Source organism: Vanellus vanellus, assembly GCF_965231255.1.
Source record: "Vanellus vanellus genome assembly, chromosome: 1".
In the NCBI taxonomy this organism is placed as follows: Eukaryota; Metazoa; Chordata; class Aves; order Charadriiformes; family Charadriidae; genus Vanellus; species Vanellus vanellus.
The window spans coordinates 17,271,506-17,285,501 of NC_138905.1; the positions used below are offsets into that span (position 1 = coordinate 17,271,506).

General features: G+C 38.5%; 1 protein-coding gene across 1 annotated transcript in view; it reads left to right on the forward strand.

Annotated features, from left to right (window-relative positions):
- CPNE8 (copine 8) overlaps positions 1 to 13,996 on the forward strand; it is a 109,890-nt gene that overhangs the window by 43,198 nt on the left and 52,696 nt on the right. The window contains exons 7-9 of the mRNA XM_082495561.1: positions 6,003 to 6,066; positions 10,944 to 11,047; positions 12,871 to 12,975. Coding sequence (XP_082351687.1) covers positions 6,003 to 6,066; positions 10,944 to 11,047; positions 12,871 to 12,975 — 273 coding nt within the window. The remainder of the gene's footprint in view (positions 1 to 6,002; positions 6,067 to 10,943; positions 11,048 to 12,870; positions 12,976 to 13,996) is intronic.

Below are 13,996 nucleotides of genomic sequence, written 5' to 3' on the forward strand. Positions count from 1 at the left end.
TTCCTTATTATTTCCCTTCTCTGGATTGGTGGGACTGTGCATGCTGGGAACTACTTCATTTTAAGAGTAAATAAATTCTTCAGCTCTGCAGGTGAGGAAGGTTTCAGTATCTGCAGCATAATTTAGGAAAACTCTTACAAACACACTATTTAAACTTAAAAACACACCTGTGCACACAGTAATGTAATACATGCTAGAAGTGATATTACTTCACTGTATCACTTCCTTAAATAACTTGAAAAACTATGCAGAAAAAGGTACCTTAAATCTGTGTCACTTTCTGTTGTCATCAAGGTTTGCAGATGAACCTTAACGTTCAGGTTTTATTTTGTCATTGGTGCTTTTGACAGTACTGTAGCTAGACAACTGTGCTTGGTTGATTGCTCAATGTGGATACCTTGATGTCTAGGAGGCATTTGCTGTCTTATTTTATCCGTTAAACCATTGCATTGCATTTCAGGATTATTTGCTTATAGACATGTGTTTAATGTCTCTTAATATTCAAATAACAATTACTCAATTAACAATATTGCATGTCTTCCATTCCTAAGGATTCCTTACTGCTTTGAATTTACCGCTCTCTTAACAAAGTCAAGTCCACATTCATGTAACTAGAATGTTCTTTATGATTTGTCACTTGAGATGAGAGAGGTTTTTCTCTTCACAGTATTTTTGAAGTTCATTAACATCTTGCCTTTTCAGTTCTCTGCCAAGGGATGTACAAAGAAGAGGATGCCCAATGCTGTTTTAATCCCAATCAGCTACCCTACTGAAGTAGCACTTTTTGTACTTAAGCAGCTTGAGAAGCTTGAATTCTGTTCTCTGATTGACATTCAAGTAAGCTCTGACATTCTTTCGAAATGAAAATTAGAAAGACTCAAAGCTTAAACTTCAGATCTATCTACTTTGGACATTTACTTCATGAGATTCAGGACTCCATAGCTGCCATGAGCTGGCCAACTCCATGTCAGATTGTGTATCACCAGGGAAAGTTGACTTATAAAGTCTACCATGAAAGGATACTTTTGTCCTGCATCAAAATGAAGATAAAACATCTCAAGCCTAGAGAGTCCCCATTACAGTGGTCTGTCAGGCAGGCTGAAGCATATCTTGCTACTAACCTTCATGGTGAGTGCAAAAGTGAAGATATACACAAACATTTTTCTTCTTTGCCTTCATGACAGGCAGTGACTTGTAGTTTGATTGGTCTTACAAGGACCAGTGCATTACGGCTCTGAGGCATGAACCTAAAAGTATTTGGTTTTGGCAGGTATGAGGATGTCTCCTGACCCTGCCTGTGTTTCTCACACCACCAAAGGCTTTGAATTCAATGCAGTCTGTCGCAGAAGACTCTTGCTCCCAGTATGGTAGTGCAGTAGCCTGTTATCCCTGTAACTATGAGTGTTTTTGTTCAAGAGCATACTTCAGCATTGTACTTTATTTTAGACTGGCCAGGTACAGAGGTGAACATTTTCTTTGGATAATTTCTCTTGAAAAATAAATCTAGTCGTACAAAGCAGGTGAAATAGAGAATCTGACATTTTAACAGTAACGTTTACTCTCTTTACCTAGTGGGTTACTAGATTCATTAAATGCCCTCTCAAGAGAAGCTCTGCGTGCAAGATTTGCTCAGACTGGCCTTGTATTCCCCAGTGGTATTAGCATGAAATGGTGAGGTGCAGATGTACCTACATCCAGAAATGACACAGCTTTATTTTTCTCTTAAGAGAGCATCACCTTCTCAAACATTATCCAGAATTAGGTATTTGCATGTTCTGTCTTCCTAGAGAGAAGATGCGAGCCACATTTGTAACTCTGAGCAATGCTTCTTTCAGGATCTACTAAGTGCATTCCTGTAGGGATTTCCTTTAATGAGGAGGCAGAGCTGTTACAAAGCTTAATGAGCATTCTATGCTAGTTATTCACATCTGAGTGCCATTGCCTACTAATGAGGCTGTACTGGAGCCAGCTAGCCTATTTTGGGAAGTTCTTTCTCCTGTCATCTTGCTGTGAACATAATTGATAGAAAAACATCTGAACCCTGGAATTGGGACTTTCTATATATTTGTCCTATCCTCTTATCTGTGGTTGTGACTGCCAGAGGGCAGTTCTAGAAATTCAGGGCTAAGACTGTAAATTTTTCAGTGACCTGATAAGTGTTCCATCCTCTGCAGTTTCAGCTTGCAAAATTGGAGGCTCTGTTTAACCTTTCAGGTTTGAATTCCCAGGTAAATTGTCATCTTTCTCCGACTTTTTCTCCAACTGTGGAAAGGTCCTCCTTTCAGTTCTTGTTAAAGCCCAAGTGGTCTTCAGAGTGTACTTTCAAACTTCTCTGGGTGCTACAGATGTGGTGTCTCAATCATGGAATCATTTGTTTGAAGGAGACACTAATTACTCCTCAAGACCATATCTTGTCTAAAGATATCCAGGTATTGTTGAGGACCTTTCATTTGATGATGGTTGTCTGTTTGGTTCCTCTAACAGTCAAATTATTTGCTCCCTCAAATACTGTCCAAAAAGGGGTGATCACTGTAGAACACCTACAGGTTTTGGGCTCTCAAACCAGTAGGTCCCACTGAAACATGGATCTTCCTCACATTTTACCTTCCTTTACTCAGTTTGCACCCTATTCACACTTAGACTGGTGCATTTTCTATACCTGAGTGTCAGATAACTAGCACTGAGTGGTGGAGTTGACAGTGGTTATGCAATACAGAGTGCTTTATTATTATCCCACAAACCCTGATCCGTAACCATCTCCAGAGAAGCTTACCCTGAGAAATACATAAATTCTGTATTGTCACTTTAGTGCTATAGAACCAATTCCAGGGCGGCTCAATACCAGCTGTTCCTTAAAGCTAAAGAAGATGGGCAGTGGCACTGCATTCTGGATTTAAACAGGTGGAACCCTTACATGCTCGTCTTCAAGGTAACATATGTCAGTACTTCCCTGGCAATTGGAAGGACTAATCCATAATGCTGAAACTCCAAGTAATGTTTTCATAAAGTGATAAGACCAGCTTGAAATTATTTTGTTATTTTCTCACAAGGCTTTATTGCCAATTCAAGGTCTTTCCATTCGGCTGCTCTGTGACCACTGAACTTTTTGTCAGGGTGCTGGCTTTACATTTAAGGATTTCTTTCTTAACGAATGGTTTGTAAGGGAATTTGTAAGAGAACAAGCTCTTTAGCATCTGCAAATTGTCTGGTACTTTTTTCATGCTTGTCTCAAGACAAGCATACAAAGTTCATACTTAATAGCATACAAACTGTAGAGGTCATTGGGTAGAGTTTTAGTTCCTGAATAATGAAAACTTTTTGTTCTATAGAGAAATTCTGTTCTAATTTCAATTAAGCATTTCACCTCTTCACCAGCTGTCGTGGTAATACTATCCTTTTATAAGGCACGTGTCCTCAAGAACCTTGGTGATACATAAAGCCAAAGCTTACCCCAAGTGCTTTCAGATATGACTATACTGCATGTATTTTTCATGTACTTTTCATGTCTACTCTACAATAAAGAATTCCCTTTTTTTTTTTTTTTTTTCCTTTTTTCTGACATAGCCACCCAAATATCTTCAGGGGATTGCCTCTCCAGTTTCCCCCATCCTTCAGGGTAATAATTCCAGACACACATATCTCTTGGGGTTGGGCATCCCTTGGCCTTCATGTTCATAAGATGAAATGAAGCATGTCTTCACATAAATGTCTTAATGTACAAATCTTTGTTTGAGAGAGGCAGGTGTTGACTGCCATGTGTTATGACTGCATGCAGGGTGGCACAAGGTTCTCTATCAAATGGCAACTGTTTGGTGACCAGTTTATCAGAAACGGAGCTTGCTTATCATCAGTTTACTTCAGGCCTCCAGCTCTTCAGGAGGTGATTTTTGGCAGTCAAGCATCTGACACAATAATCTTCTGGAAACAGGATAAATCTATTTTACTTTTCATACCAAAAGAAATGTTTGATGCTTTTTCTTCAAGGTACTGCCACTGCCCAGACTATGTCTCAAATATGTCCCCAATGGCATAGTTAACTGGGCTTAAATACTTCAGTAGGAGGAATTTTGGTTCAGGTAGTGGTAATTCTGATATCGGTGCTTTTTATTTGAGTTGGCATAACCTACAGAATTGTGGTGCTGGTAATTCTGGTCTTTTAGTTACACTTCTGAGACTTCTATTTCTTCCTTTCCTGTCAAAGCTGGGGTCATGGTCATTTGTTCCTTGAACCATTTTACCATATAAGGTTAATATCACCCTGATAACTAATTATTTCTACTGCTGCTGTTACTACCAAGAAGTACTGTTCAAAAGAAAACACATTTTTTTCATCTTTTGAAAATCTAAGATTTTAATTTCAATATCCCTTTGCTATAGAGGATAAAATGAGTAATTTTCAGTCCTGAACTGTGGAAGGGTGACAGTTTTAAAACCGTATGATTTGAAGACACTGAGAAAACTGAGAATTGTACTGTGTAACATATGAAATGACCAGATTCTTTTTTTCTGTTATTTAAAGAAAATTCTCCTGTTTGGTCTTAAAGTATTGTACTTTATAAGTCATACCGCATTAAATGGAGGAGTGCCATAAGTTTTGTATGTATGTAAATCATCATTTAAAATTTCACAACAAAAACTTGAGTGGTTTCCCTATACACTGTTTTCCTTGTGAAATTCAGACTTACCATGTAGCACTGAAGAGGTCCATGAGAGCAGTCATGTATCTCTCTGATTGCTAGCAAATGACTGCAGTGCTATAGGAGCTGCGTTCCCTGATGTATTCGTTATAGACTTAAACATCAACCTCTAAACAAGAGTTTCGGTGAGCTTGCTTAAATTTGCATCAGTATTTGCTCCTCTCTTCATAATTTCTAAACTTTTATCTGCTTTTAAGAACTGTTTTCCCACCAGTTCTTTATTATACCAAAGTCTTGCTAAACTTATTTAAAGTTGTAGAACATTTAAAAAAAAAAAAAATCAAAAGGATTAAGGCAACTAATAAGTGAAGTTAGAACAACAGTAAATATTTACATTAATGTATTGTCATAACAGAAGAACAGGAGTGCCCTCTAGTTCTCTTAGAAAAAGCTAGAAAAAATACCATCAATTTGAAAATATAATTTTACCTTAATGTCTTCTTGGAAAGTAATTTTTATCAAATAATTAATTATTTTCAAGAAAGATGTAAAGAAATAAAGAACTAGAAGTCAAATGAGCATAAGTGATAGTGTTAGTTTTGAAAAAAAGATCTAGAAGTAATTGCCAAGGTGTGTGCTAGTGGACGCACTAATAGACATTAGGATATTTCAGAACTTCTCATTTATAGTATAGCATAATACAAAAAGTTGCATCTCAGTATTTGTACTCCATCCACCCGCACGCCCAAAAGGCTGCTGCTACTGAATACTACCAGATTATGTCTGGCTTTTCTGTTCCGATATTGTTCTTTATGCTAAAGATCTGGTTTGTGCTTTCTGGTGTTGCAGCAGTATGTTTTTAATTGCTGTCTGGGTGAATTATAATCATCTGATATGATGGTGAGGTTATTTTGTGTCTTCAAAAACATTTCAGAATAAATATTGTAAAATAAGGCTTGTGTATAGTTTTAAATATATTTTAGGTATTTTATTTAAGAAAAATTTGTGAAAGGATGCTTTTAACAAATCAATAAGTTGTAGAATCATCTCTAAATAAAATATTAATGAGTGGGTGGAAAATAATTTCTGATATTGTCATTTCATCCCATTTAAACTTTTTATACTTTTTCCTTTAAAATTGTAACTGATTTGTTTCTTGCTAGTTAGAATAAATATGCAACTCATTTACTAATTAACTTAAGATAAACCAAATTTTTCACACAGGACAAGTGACAGAAAAGGGAAACTGTATAGCATGCCATCAGTCTTATGACTCGAAAGCTTGCCTTGTGCTCATCTGTGTCAGTTGTAACTTTCATAAATTATACTAAGGAACTGAGGTGATGTAGTTGTACTTTCTTGCAGAGGAATTCCTGGGAAGAAATGTGGAACAGTCATAGTAACAGCAGAGGAACTGGGCTGTTGCCGAGTAAGTGTGTATTCATTACTTTTTGAAAAATCAAATGAAAATTATTTTGTGATTTACACTGCACCAGATTGTCAAATATACAAATCTGCATTTTGTGATGTATGTAAGAAGGTAGGATACTTTTTTCCTATCAGTTACTTTTAGTTTTGGATAGTAGAATTAGAAAACAACATGAAGCGTAGAGTTTTTGATTCCTAGATGAGTTTTAAATCTAGTCTTTGTTTCCATAAGGAATTAATCTCTTAGTGTCCAATTTTTAACAAAGATCCATTTGTTTCAGCCATGGAATTATGTTTCTACTATGAAATATTGACATTACAAGAACAGCAAAGTAAAATTTTGTATTTTTAACCTTGTAATTAAAAGGTTTTATGCTAATAGTGATTCATATTATTTAAAAAATGTGAAAATAATATTTATTGGAAAAAAAATAGTAAGGTATTTCAAAGAATAGCTGTAAAACAGGAGTTTAGGCAGTTTCCTTTAAAGAAAGTGCAAACTTCCTTGGTCTATTAATGGCAGATGCCTACTTATTAAATAGAAAATAGAAGAATATCAGGGGAAAAGGGAGGCAGTGGGGAATTTGGCTGGGTAAGGGGAGAGACATGGTGTGGTCATGACCTTCCCCAAGAGTGTCACCACTCCTCCCCATCCATGGAGGAATGGGTTGGGCAGAGGAGGAGGCTTAGAGCTCAGAAAGCAGCTGGCAGCCAGGCCGGCTCAGTCGCTTCCCAGCACTGAATGAGCTAGCAGCAATCCCTAAATCCTAGGGAAACAGAGACTGGACAGAAGGGTAATAGATATGGTGTGATAAAGACTGGTTGGAATCTGAGGAGGGGAGCGGTTTGTCAAAGCATGGTTAGGTATTGGATGGGGCTGTAGGGTATATTTTTGAAGAGTTCGCAATGACAAGTTAGTAACTCTAATGAAGAAAGCAATAGTATCAGACATTTGGTGAGAATATACAGGGGATCTGGAGAGTACAAGATTAGATACATAAACCTTACAGAAATACCTTGAGGCTTGAAGAGATTTGTTTCTGGGGCTTAGTTTTTGTAATTTGGTAGTGTTGAGGGGATAATGAGGGGATATAACCTTCTGTATAGCTTCTAACTTTTATACCACGTCATAAGTGGTTAATTTTTTTCTATTTATGCAATAGTCATGCTTCTGTTTTTACCAGTATATCCAATTGCTAATCTGTTTAGGCCTTATTTTCTTAACTTCATTAGATATTTGAAGTAAAAAGAAATCCTTAATTTTGTGCCTTATTTCCAGTTTAGTCAAGTTTGTATTATTTCTCTGCAGAAGTGGTATAGTGGTGTATTTGAATACCACATCGGCTCAAATCTTAATTGTCTTTTCCAGGCAACTTGCCAGTCCTGCACAGTTATGTTAATAGGGTGCACCAACTCAGTCTCATTTAACCCCCATTTAGCAGTAGGAAATTCCCATGTTACTAGTACGAATGAATAAGTATGATCATGGAAAATGCCTGTCTTTCCCCTCTGGTTTACATCACCTCAAACTTCTGTTGTAGTACTTTTATCAGATGACAAAATGGATACATCATTTAATTGATTTCCTGCAGAAATTGTGCTTCCACATTTCTTAAGAAATTAAGCTCTTACCATTCTTAAGAGATGTTTTCCATCACCCCAAGAGTTTATTGGTAACCTTAAAAGAAACTAAAGGCAATTTTCTCCTGATATTCTGGGCTTATCCTTCAAGACTAGCATTTGTATCCCAGTTGTAACAAACTATTTAAAAGTCACAAATATGTCATTGAATCCATAATCGGATTGAATTTTATTTTCTTTCCCGTTTAATGAAGACAAATACTAGGTGCCTTGCAAGGCCTTCATGTTCTTCCAGATTCATCCCACTTAAATTTTACATATTTGATGACTGATTCAAAATCATCAAAGGGAGCTTGTAAAGAACTTGGGACTCAGTCTCTCTCTCTTGCTCACTCTTTTGCATTCTCTGTCATGCTCTTTCATGTGCACACTTTCACAAAATCTCTTGCGCTGCCTCACCAGCTGTCACATAATTTCGCTGTGATATTTTCCTACCTAAGCTTATTCAGTATTTGGATTAATTCTTATCTGATCTTCTGAGATTTTTTTTTTTTTTTAGCTCATACTTAGAATGGCAAGACTTTTAGAATCACTGAATTGCTAAGGTTGGAAGAGGCCTTGGGAGATCATCCAGCCCTTCTGCTCTTCTTAGAGCAGATTACTTGGGGCTCTGTGCAGTCAGGTTTTGAGCATGTCCAAAGAGACTCCACAGTCTCTCTGTTTCAGTGTTTCACCACACTCACACTCACTTGTATTTAAATGGAATTTCCTTTGTTTCAGTTTGTACCTATTGCCACTTGTTCTTCCACTGGGTACCAGTAAGCAGAGTTTGTTTAGTCCCTCCCATCAAGTATTTATACAAATTGATAAGATCCCCCTGAGCCTTCTCTTCTCCAGGCTAAATATTTCAAGCTCTCTGAGTCTCTGCTCATATTAGAAATGATCCAATCCCTTAACCATTTCAGTGACCCTTTTGCTGGAATCGCTCCAGCATGTCCATGTCTGTGTTGTACTGGGGAGCCCTGCACTGAACACAGCACTCCAAGACTGGCCTCACCAGTGCTGAGTCTCTTCCATCAACTTTCTGTCAGTACTCTTCCTAATGCAGCCCAGGAGGCTATTGGCCTTCTTTGCTGCCAAGGGTATATTGGTCAATTTAGTGTCTGCCAAGACGCCCCAGTCCTTTTCTGCAAACCTGCTTTCCAGCTGTTTGGCCTCCAGCCTGTACTGGTGCATGGGGTTGTTCCCCTCCAGGTGTAGTACTTGGCATTTCCCTCTGTTGAACTCACAGAATCACAGAATGGTCAGAGTTGGAAGGGACCTCTGGAGATCACCCCCGCACCAGAGCAGGGTCACCTACAGCAAGTTGCACAGGACGGTGTCCAGGCGGGTTTTGAATGTCTCCAGAGCAGGAGACTCCACCACCTCTCTGGGCAGCCTGTGCCAGTGTTCTGCCACCCTCAAAGTAAAGAAGTTCCTCCTCATGTTTAGATGGAACTTCCTATGTTCAAGTTTGTGCCCGTTACCTCTTTTCCTATCACTGGGCACCACTGAAAAAAGACTGTTCCCATTCCCCAGCATCCTCCCTTTAAGTATTTGTAAGCATTAATAAGATCCCCCCTCAATCTTATTTTCTCTAGACTAAAAAGACCATGAGGTTCACATTGGCTTGTTTTTTCCAGCCTGTACAGGTGCCTCTGAATGGCAGCGCAACCAGCTGGTGTTTAAGCTCCTACTTCTAGTTTTGTATCGTTTCAAAACTTTCTGAGGGACTACTCTGTCCCATCATCCAGGTCATTAATGAAGATGTTAAATATTATTGGCCCCATTTTTGACACCTAGGGTGCAGCACTAGTGACAGCACCAGCTGCAGATTGTGACCTTTTGAAGCCCAGCGGTTCATTCAGTTTTCAGTCCACCCCACTGTCCCATTATCTAGCCTGTAATTCTTCAGTTTGTGAACAACAATATTATGGGAGACAGTATCTAAGGCCATGCTAAGGTCAAGATAAACAACATCCACTAGTCTCCTCTCATCCACTGAACCACTCATTTCATGAGGAAAGGCTTCAGGTTGATCAGGCATGACTTTCCCTTTTGTAAATCCATGCTGATGACTCTCAGACACCTTCTTGTCTTTCATGTGTTTGGAGATGGTTTCCGGGATTATTTGCTCTATCATCTTCTCAGGGATTGAGGAAAGACTGGCTTGGATCCTCTTCTTTGCCCTTTCTTGAAGACAGGAGTGATGTTTGCTTTCTCTCAGTCCTCAGGAACTTCTTCTGAACGTCATGACTTTCCAAAGATAATTAAAAGTGACCTCACAGTGACATTGGCCAACTCCATCAGCACTCACAGGTGCATCCTATCAGATCCCATGGACTTCTGTATGTCCAGTCTGTTTAAATGTTCCCTTACCTGGTCCCCCTCTACCAAGGGCAAGTCATCCTTGTTCCAGACTTTCTCAGGTGCCCAAGATTCTTGAAGGCAAATCTTACCAGTAAAGACCAAGGCATAGAAGGTTATGAGAAACATGAGAACTTTTCCATGTTCTTTGTCACATGGTCCCCTGCCCCACTGATTGGTGAGCCCACATTTTCCCTAGTCTTTCACTTGCTGCTGTTACACCTGTAGACCTGTTTATGGAACAGTCTTCCAGCAGGTCCTGCCCCAGTTAGCTGGCGAGTCTGCAGGTTTATCTTTGCATTTATTACCCTTCTCATATTCTTGACTCTGCCCAAAACGATCACCATGTGGGGCTATCGATTTTGCCTGACCACAGCAAAGAAACTTTTCTCCTTATTTGACATCAGAATGGGTGTGTTTGGTATCTTCCAGGCTTGTTTGTCTGGAAGCTTCTAGATTCTTAATAGCAAGCTGCTAAGCCATTTGCTTTAGAGACAGCAAGAGCAGACAACTTCAGGTTTAAGTCACTGAGGGAATGAGGCTTAGTTGTGTCTTACTGGAGTTCTTAAAATTAATTCTGTGTTCTTTGCCTGTGCATCTCAGAATGCAGCTTTGGATGTCAGAAAATATGGGGAAAAAACCTGAGGCATTTAGCATAGAAATTTACCTTTGTCTGCACCCCCATACCAAGAAATTCTTGGTTCCAGCAGTTCAAATTCCACCATAAGGACATTGCAGAAATGCAGATATGTAGAGAGTGTCTAGAAAGCAGATACCATCATTTATTTTGTTATCTGTTTGTATGGTTATTAGTCAATGATTTTTATTTATTTCTATTTTAGTGTAGTAAACTGCATGTTGTATGTAATTTTTCTGTATTACCCATTTCAGGATTCTGTTTTAATGCAATTTTGTGCAAACAAACTAGACAAGAAGGACTTCTTTGGGAAATCTGATCCTTTCCTTGTATTTCATCGAAGCAATGAAGATGGCAGGTAGATGCTTGTTAAGTATTTCTGTTGCTAAACAGTAGGCAACTTACTTATTTGCAGATGGTAATATAGTTTTCATTTTTTTATATTTATCAGATTAAGCTGTGTTTCTTTTATAATGTTTGCTGGATTTACGTATACCATGTTATGCAGCATAAGAATAAAACTATTGTAACTAATAGATCAAATACTGCAAGTTGGGGTTTTAAAAGTCGAATGTATGCTAAAACATAGAACACTATGAAAATTGATTGTAATAAAAATAGTGAAATAGCTTTACTTTTGCTAAGGTATAGTATACCTTTAAATTAAATAGAATTCTTGAAGAAAATTGTGGCTGCAGAGTATGCTAACGCTTAGAAATTGTTTTAGGTGAAAATATTTTATACTGCAAATTTGGAAATATCTTTTATCTTTTTGACCAAGTTCTAGGAAATTGAATTAAAAATGCCTTAAATAAAAACATATTTTTTTTTTACTAGTGGCTGTTTGCTGCAGTCATGCTTCAACAAATTAAAGTATGTTAATCTCTCCTGTTCTGCTGGTAACACTTGACATGCTAACTTCTGGTCAACATACTGCTTACATGGGAGTCAACTGGCAGGTTAGGTTTTCTTGCAAACTGATAGTCCTCACGTATAACATCGTATCAAACCAAAGATTAGACATGTATGATATTACTTGTTTCAATAGCTTAACTGGAGCAGTTGTCAACATAAACCTGCATATGGGGGTGTGTGTGTCTGTTCCCTGCTCTTTTCCTCTCGGAGGCAGATTATAGTAACAGCTTCCTGAATAAACGCTGAATATCTTAAATTGCAAGCCTGGAGGAGTAATGGCTCCTTTGTGAGTGGCCTTAAGGTCATTAGTGGAATTTCTTTGGGAGTGCTGGTACATGCAGTTTCTCTTGGCCTTGTGTGCCATGTTTCTCCACTTCCTTCTGAGAGGTGAGTGGTGAGCCACGGATTCTTTATTGGTCTCCTGAATACATAAGAGGTTGGGGCAGTACTTCTGCACCCGGGGGCAGAAGGATGTTCTGTTTTCTGTCCTGTAGCTTTAGGCATGCCTTCTGAATCATAGCCAGGATAAAAACATAGGCCTTTGGAACATAAGGAAGCTATTCCCTCAAAGCACAACTTTAGTTACATCTGTGTGTAGAATCTCAGTAGTGATTTCACCAGTGACCTTGCCTCCTATTTTCTTTTGAACAATTCAGTCTGCAAGGTGAGGATTCAAAAGAAGTATTTTAATTTTGCATCATTTGGAGAAAGCAGAATGCATTAAAACAATTCATTGTATTTCACCTGAGAGAAGGTGATCATGGGATCTCACAGAGGCTTATATGTTTTACCTGAGACAGCCCTGATTAAAAAAATTATAGACATAAAATGGGGAACAGGAATTAAAAAGCCATGACTCCCTTGGCTCAGTTTCTTAACCTCTAAGCAAGAGTCAAATCCTTACCAGACTGTTTTCTTTCTGGATCTGTGACTGGTTCCTGGTTGTACAAGGCCTGTTTAAACAACTGGGGTGGAGACCGCTCTTGCCTGAAATAACTCACTGAATGATTGTAATTCTAGTTAAAGTTTTGGGTAAAAACATATTAGATTTGGAGTTGCATAGTACCCCAGTCTGTAATCTCTCTCAAACAGGTCTGTCCTCTTCAGTCCTCTCTTCTCTCTGATTTCACTGCATTGCTTTTTTTCTAATCTTAAATTTTATGTGGACGTTGTATGAGTGAATACAGATTACAGCTCTTGATTCCATGTTTGATGACACAAAAGAAAAAAAAATAAAATATATCTTTTTTTTTTTTATTATTACAGTTTTACAATCTGCCACAAAACAGAAGTTGTAAAAAATACATTAAATCCAGTGTGGCAGGCATTCAAGATTTCTGTCAGAGCACTGTGTAATGGAGACTATGACCGGTAAGCTACAGGTTAAGCATTCTTAGCATATAGGATTTTTTTCCCTCTAACTCGTGTATTCTTTTACATGTAAGTTTTTCTATGCAATTCAGTTCCTGATGTTATTTAGGTTACATAATCATAATTTTGAAAGGATAATATGTGTTCAAAACCATTCACCACATTAAAGAATTTAGAAAAATAGAGCAAATATGCTAAATCTGTAGGAGATGTTAGTGGTGATTTCTGGAAAAAAATTCTTTGCTGACTATGGTGTGATTAAGAAATAGTTAGAAAGAAAAGGCTAATTTGAAGAATGGCCACTGTTACTAGTGTGCACAAGTCTTTTTTAGTAATGTTTAAATGAAAAACAATGATGAACTGTCTTCCTTGGGTGACATGGTAACGTCAAAGGATGCTGATAAGTGAAAGCCTTTAAAATATATAGGTAAGCAGAAGATAATCATCATAGAATTATAGAATGGTTTGGGTTCAAAAGGACCTCAAAGATCATCTAGTTCCAACCCCCCTGCCATGGGCAGGGATATCCTGCACTAGAACAGGTTACTCAAAGCCCCATCCAACCTGAACTTGAACACATCCTGGGCTGGGGCATCCACAGCTTCTCTGGGCAGCCTGTTCCAGTGTCACACCACCCTCACAGTAAAGAATATCTTCCTAAAATCTAATCTAAATCTACTCTCTTCCAGTCTAAAACCGTTACCCCTCGTCCTATCATGACAATCCCTGATAAAGAGTCCCTCCCCATCTTTCCTGTAGTCCCCCTTTAAGTACTGGAAGGCTGCTATAAGGTCTCCCTAGAGCCTTCTCTTCTCCAGGCTGAACAATCCCAGCTTTCTCAGCCTTTTGTCGTAGAAGAGGTGCTCCAGCCCTCTGATCATCTTTGTGGGCCTCCTCTGAACTCAGTCCAACAGGTCCACATCCTTCTTATATTGGAGGTGCCAGAGCTGGATGCAGTACTCCAGGTGGGGTCTCACAAGAGCAGAGTAGAGGGGTAGAAGCACCTTCCTTGACCTGCTGG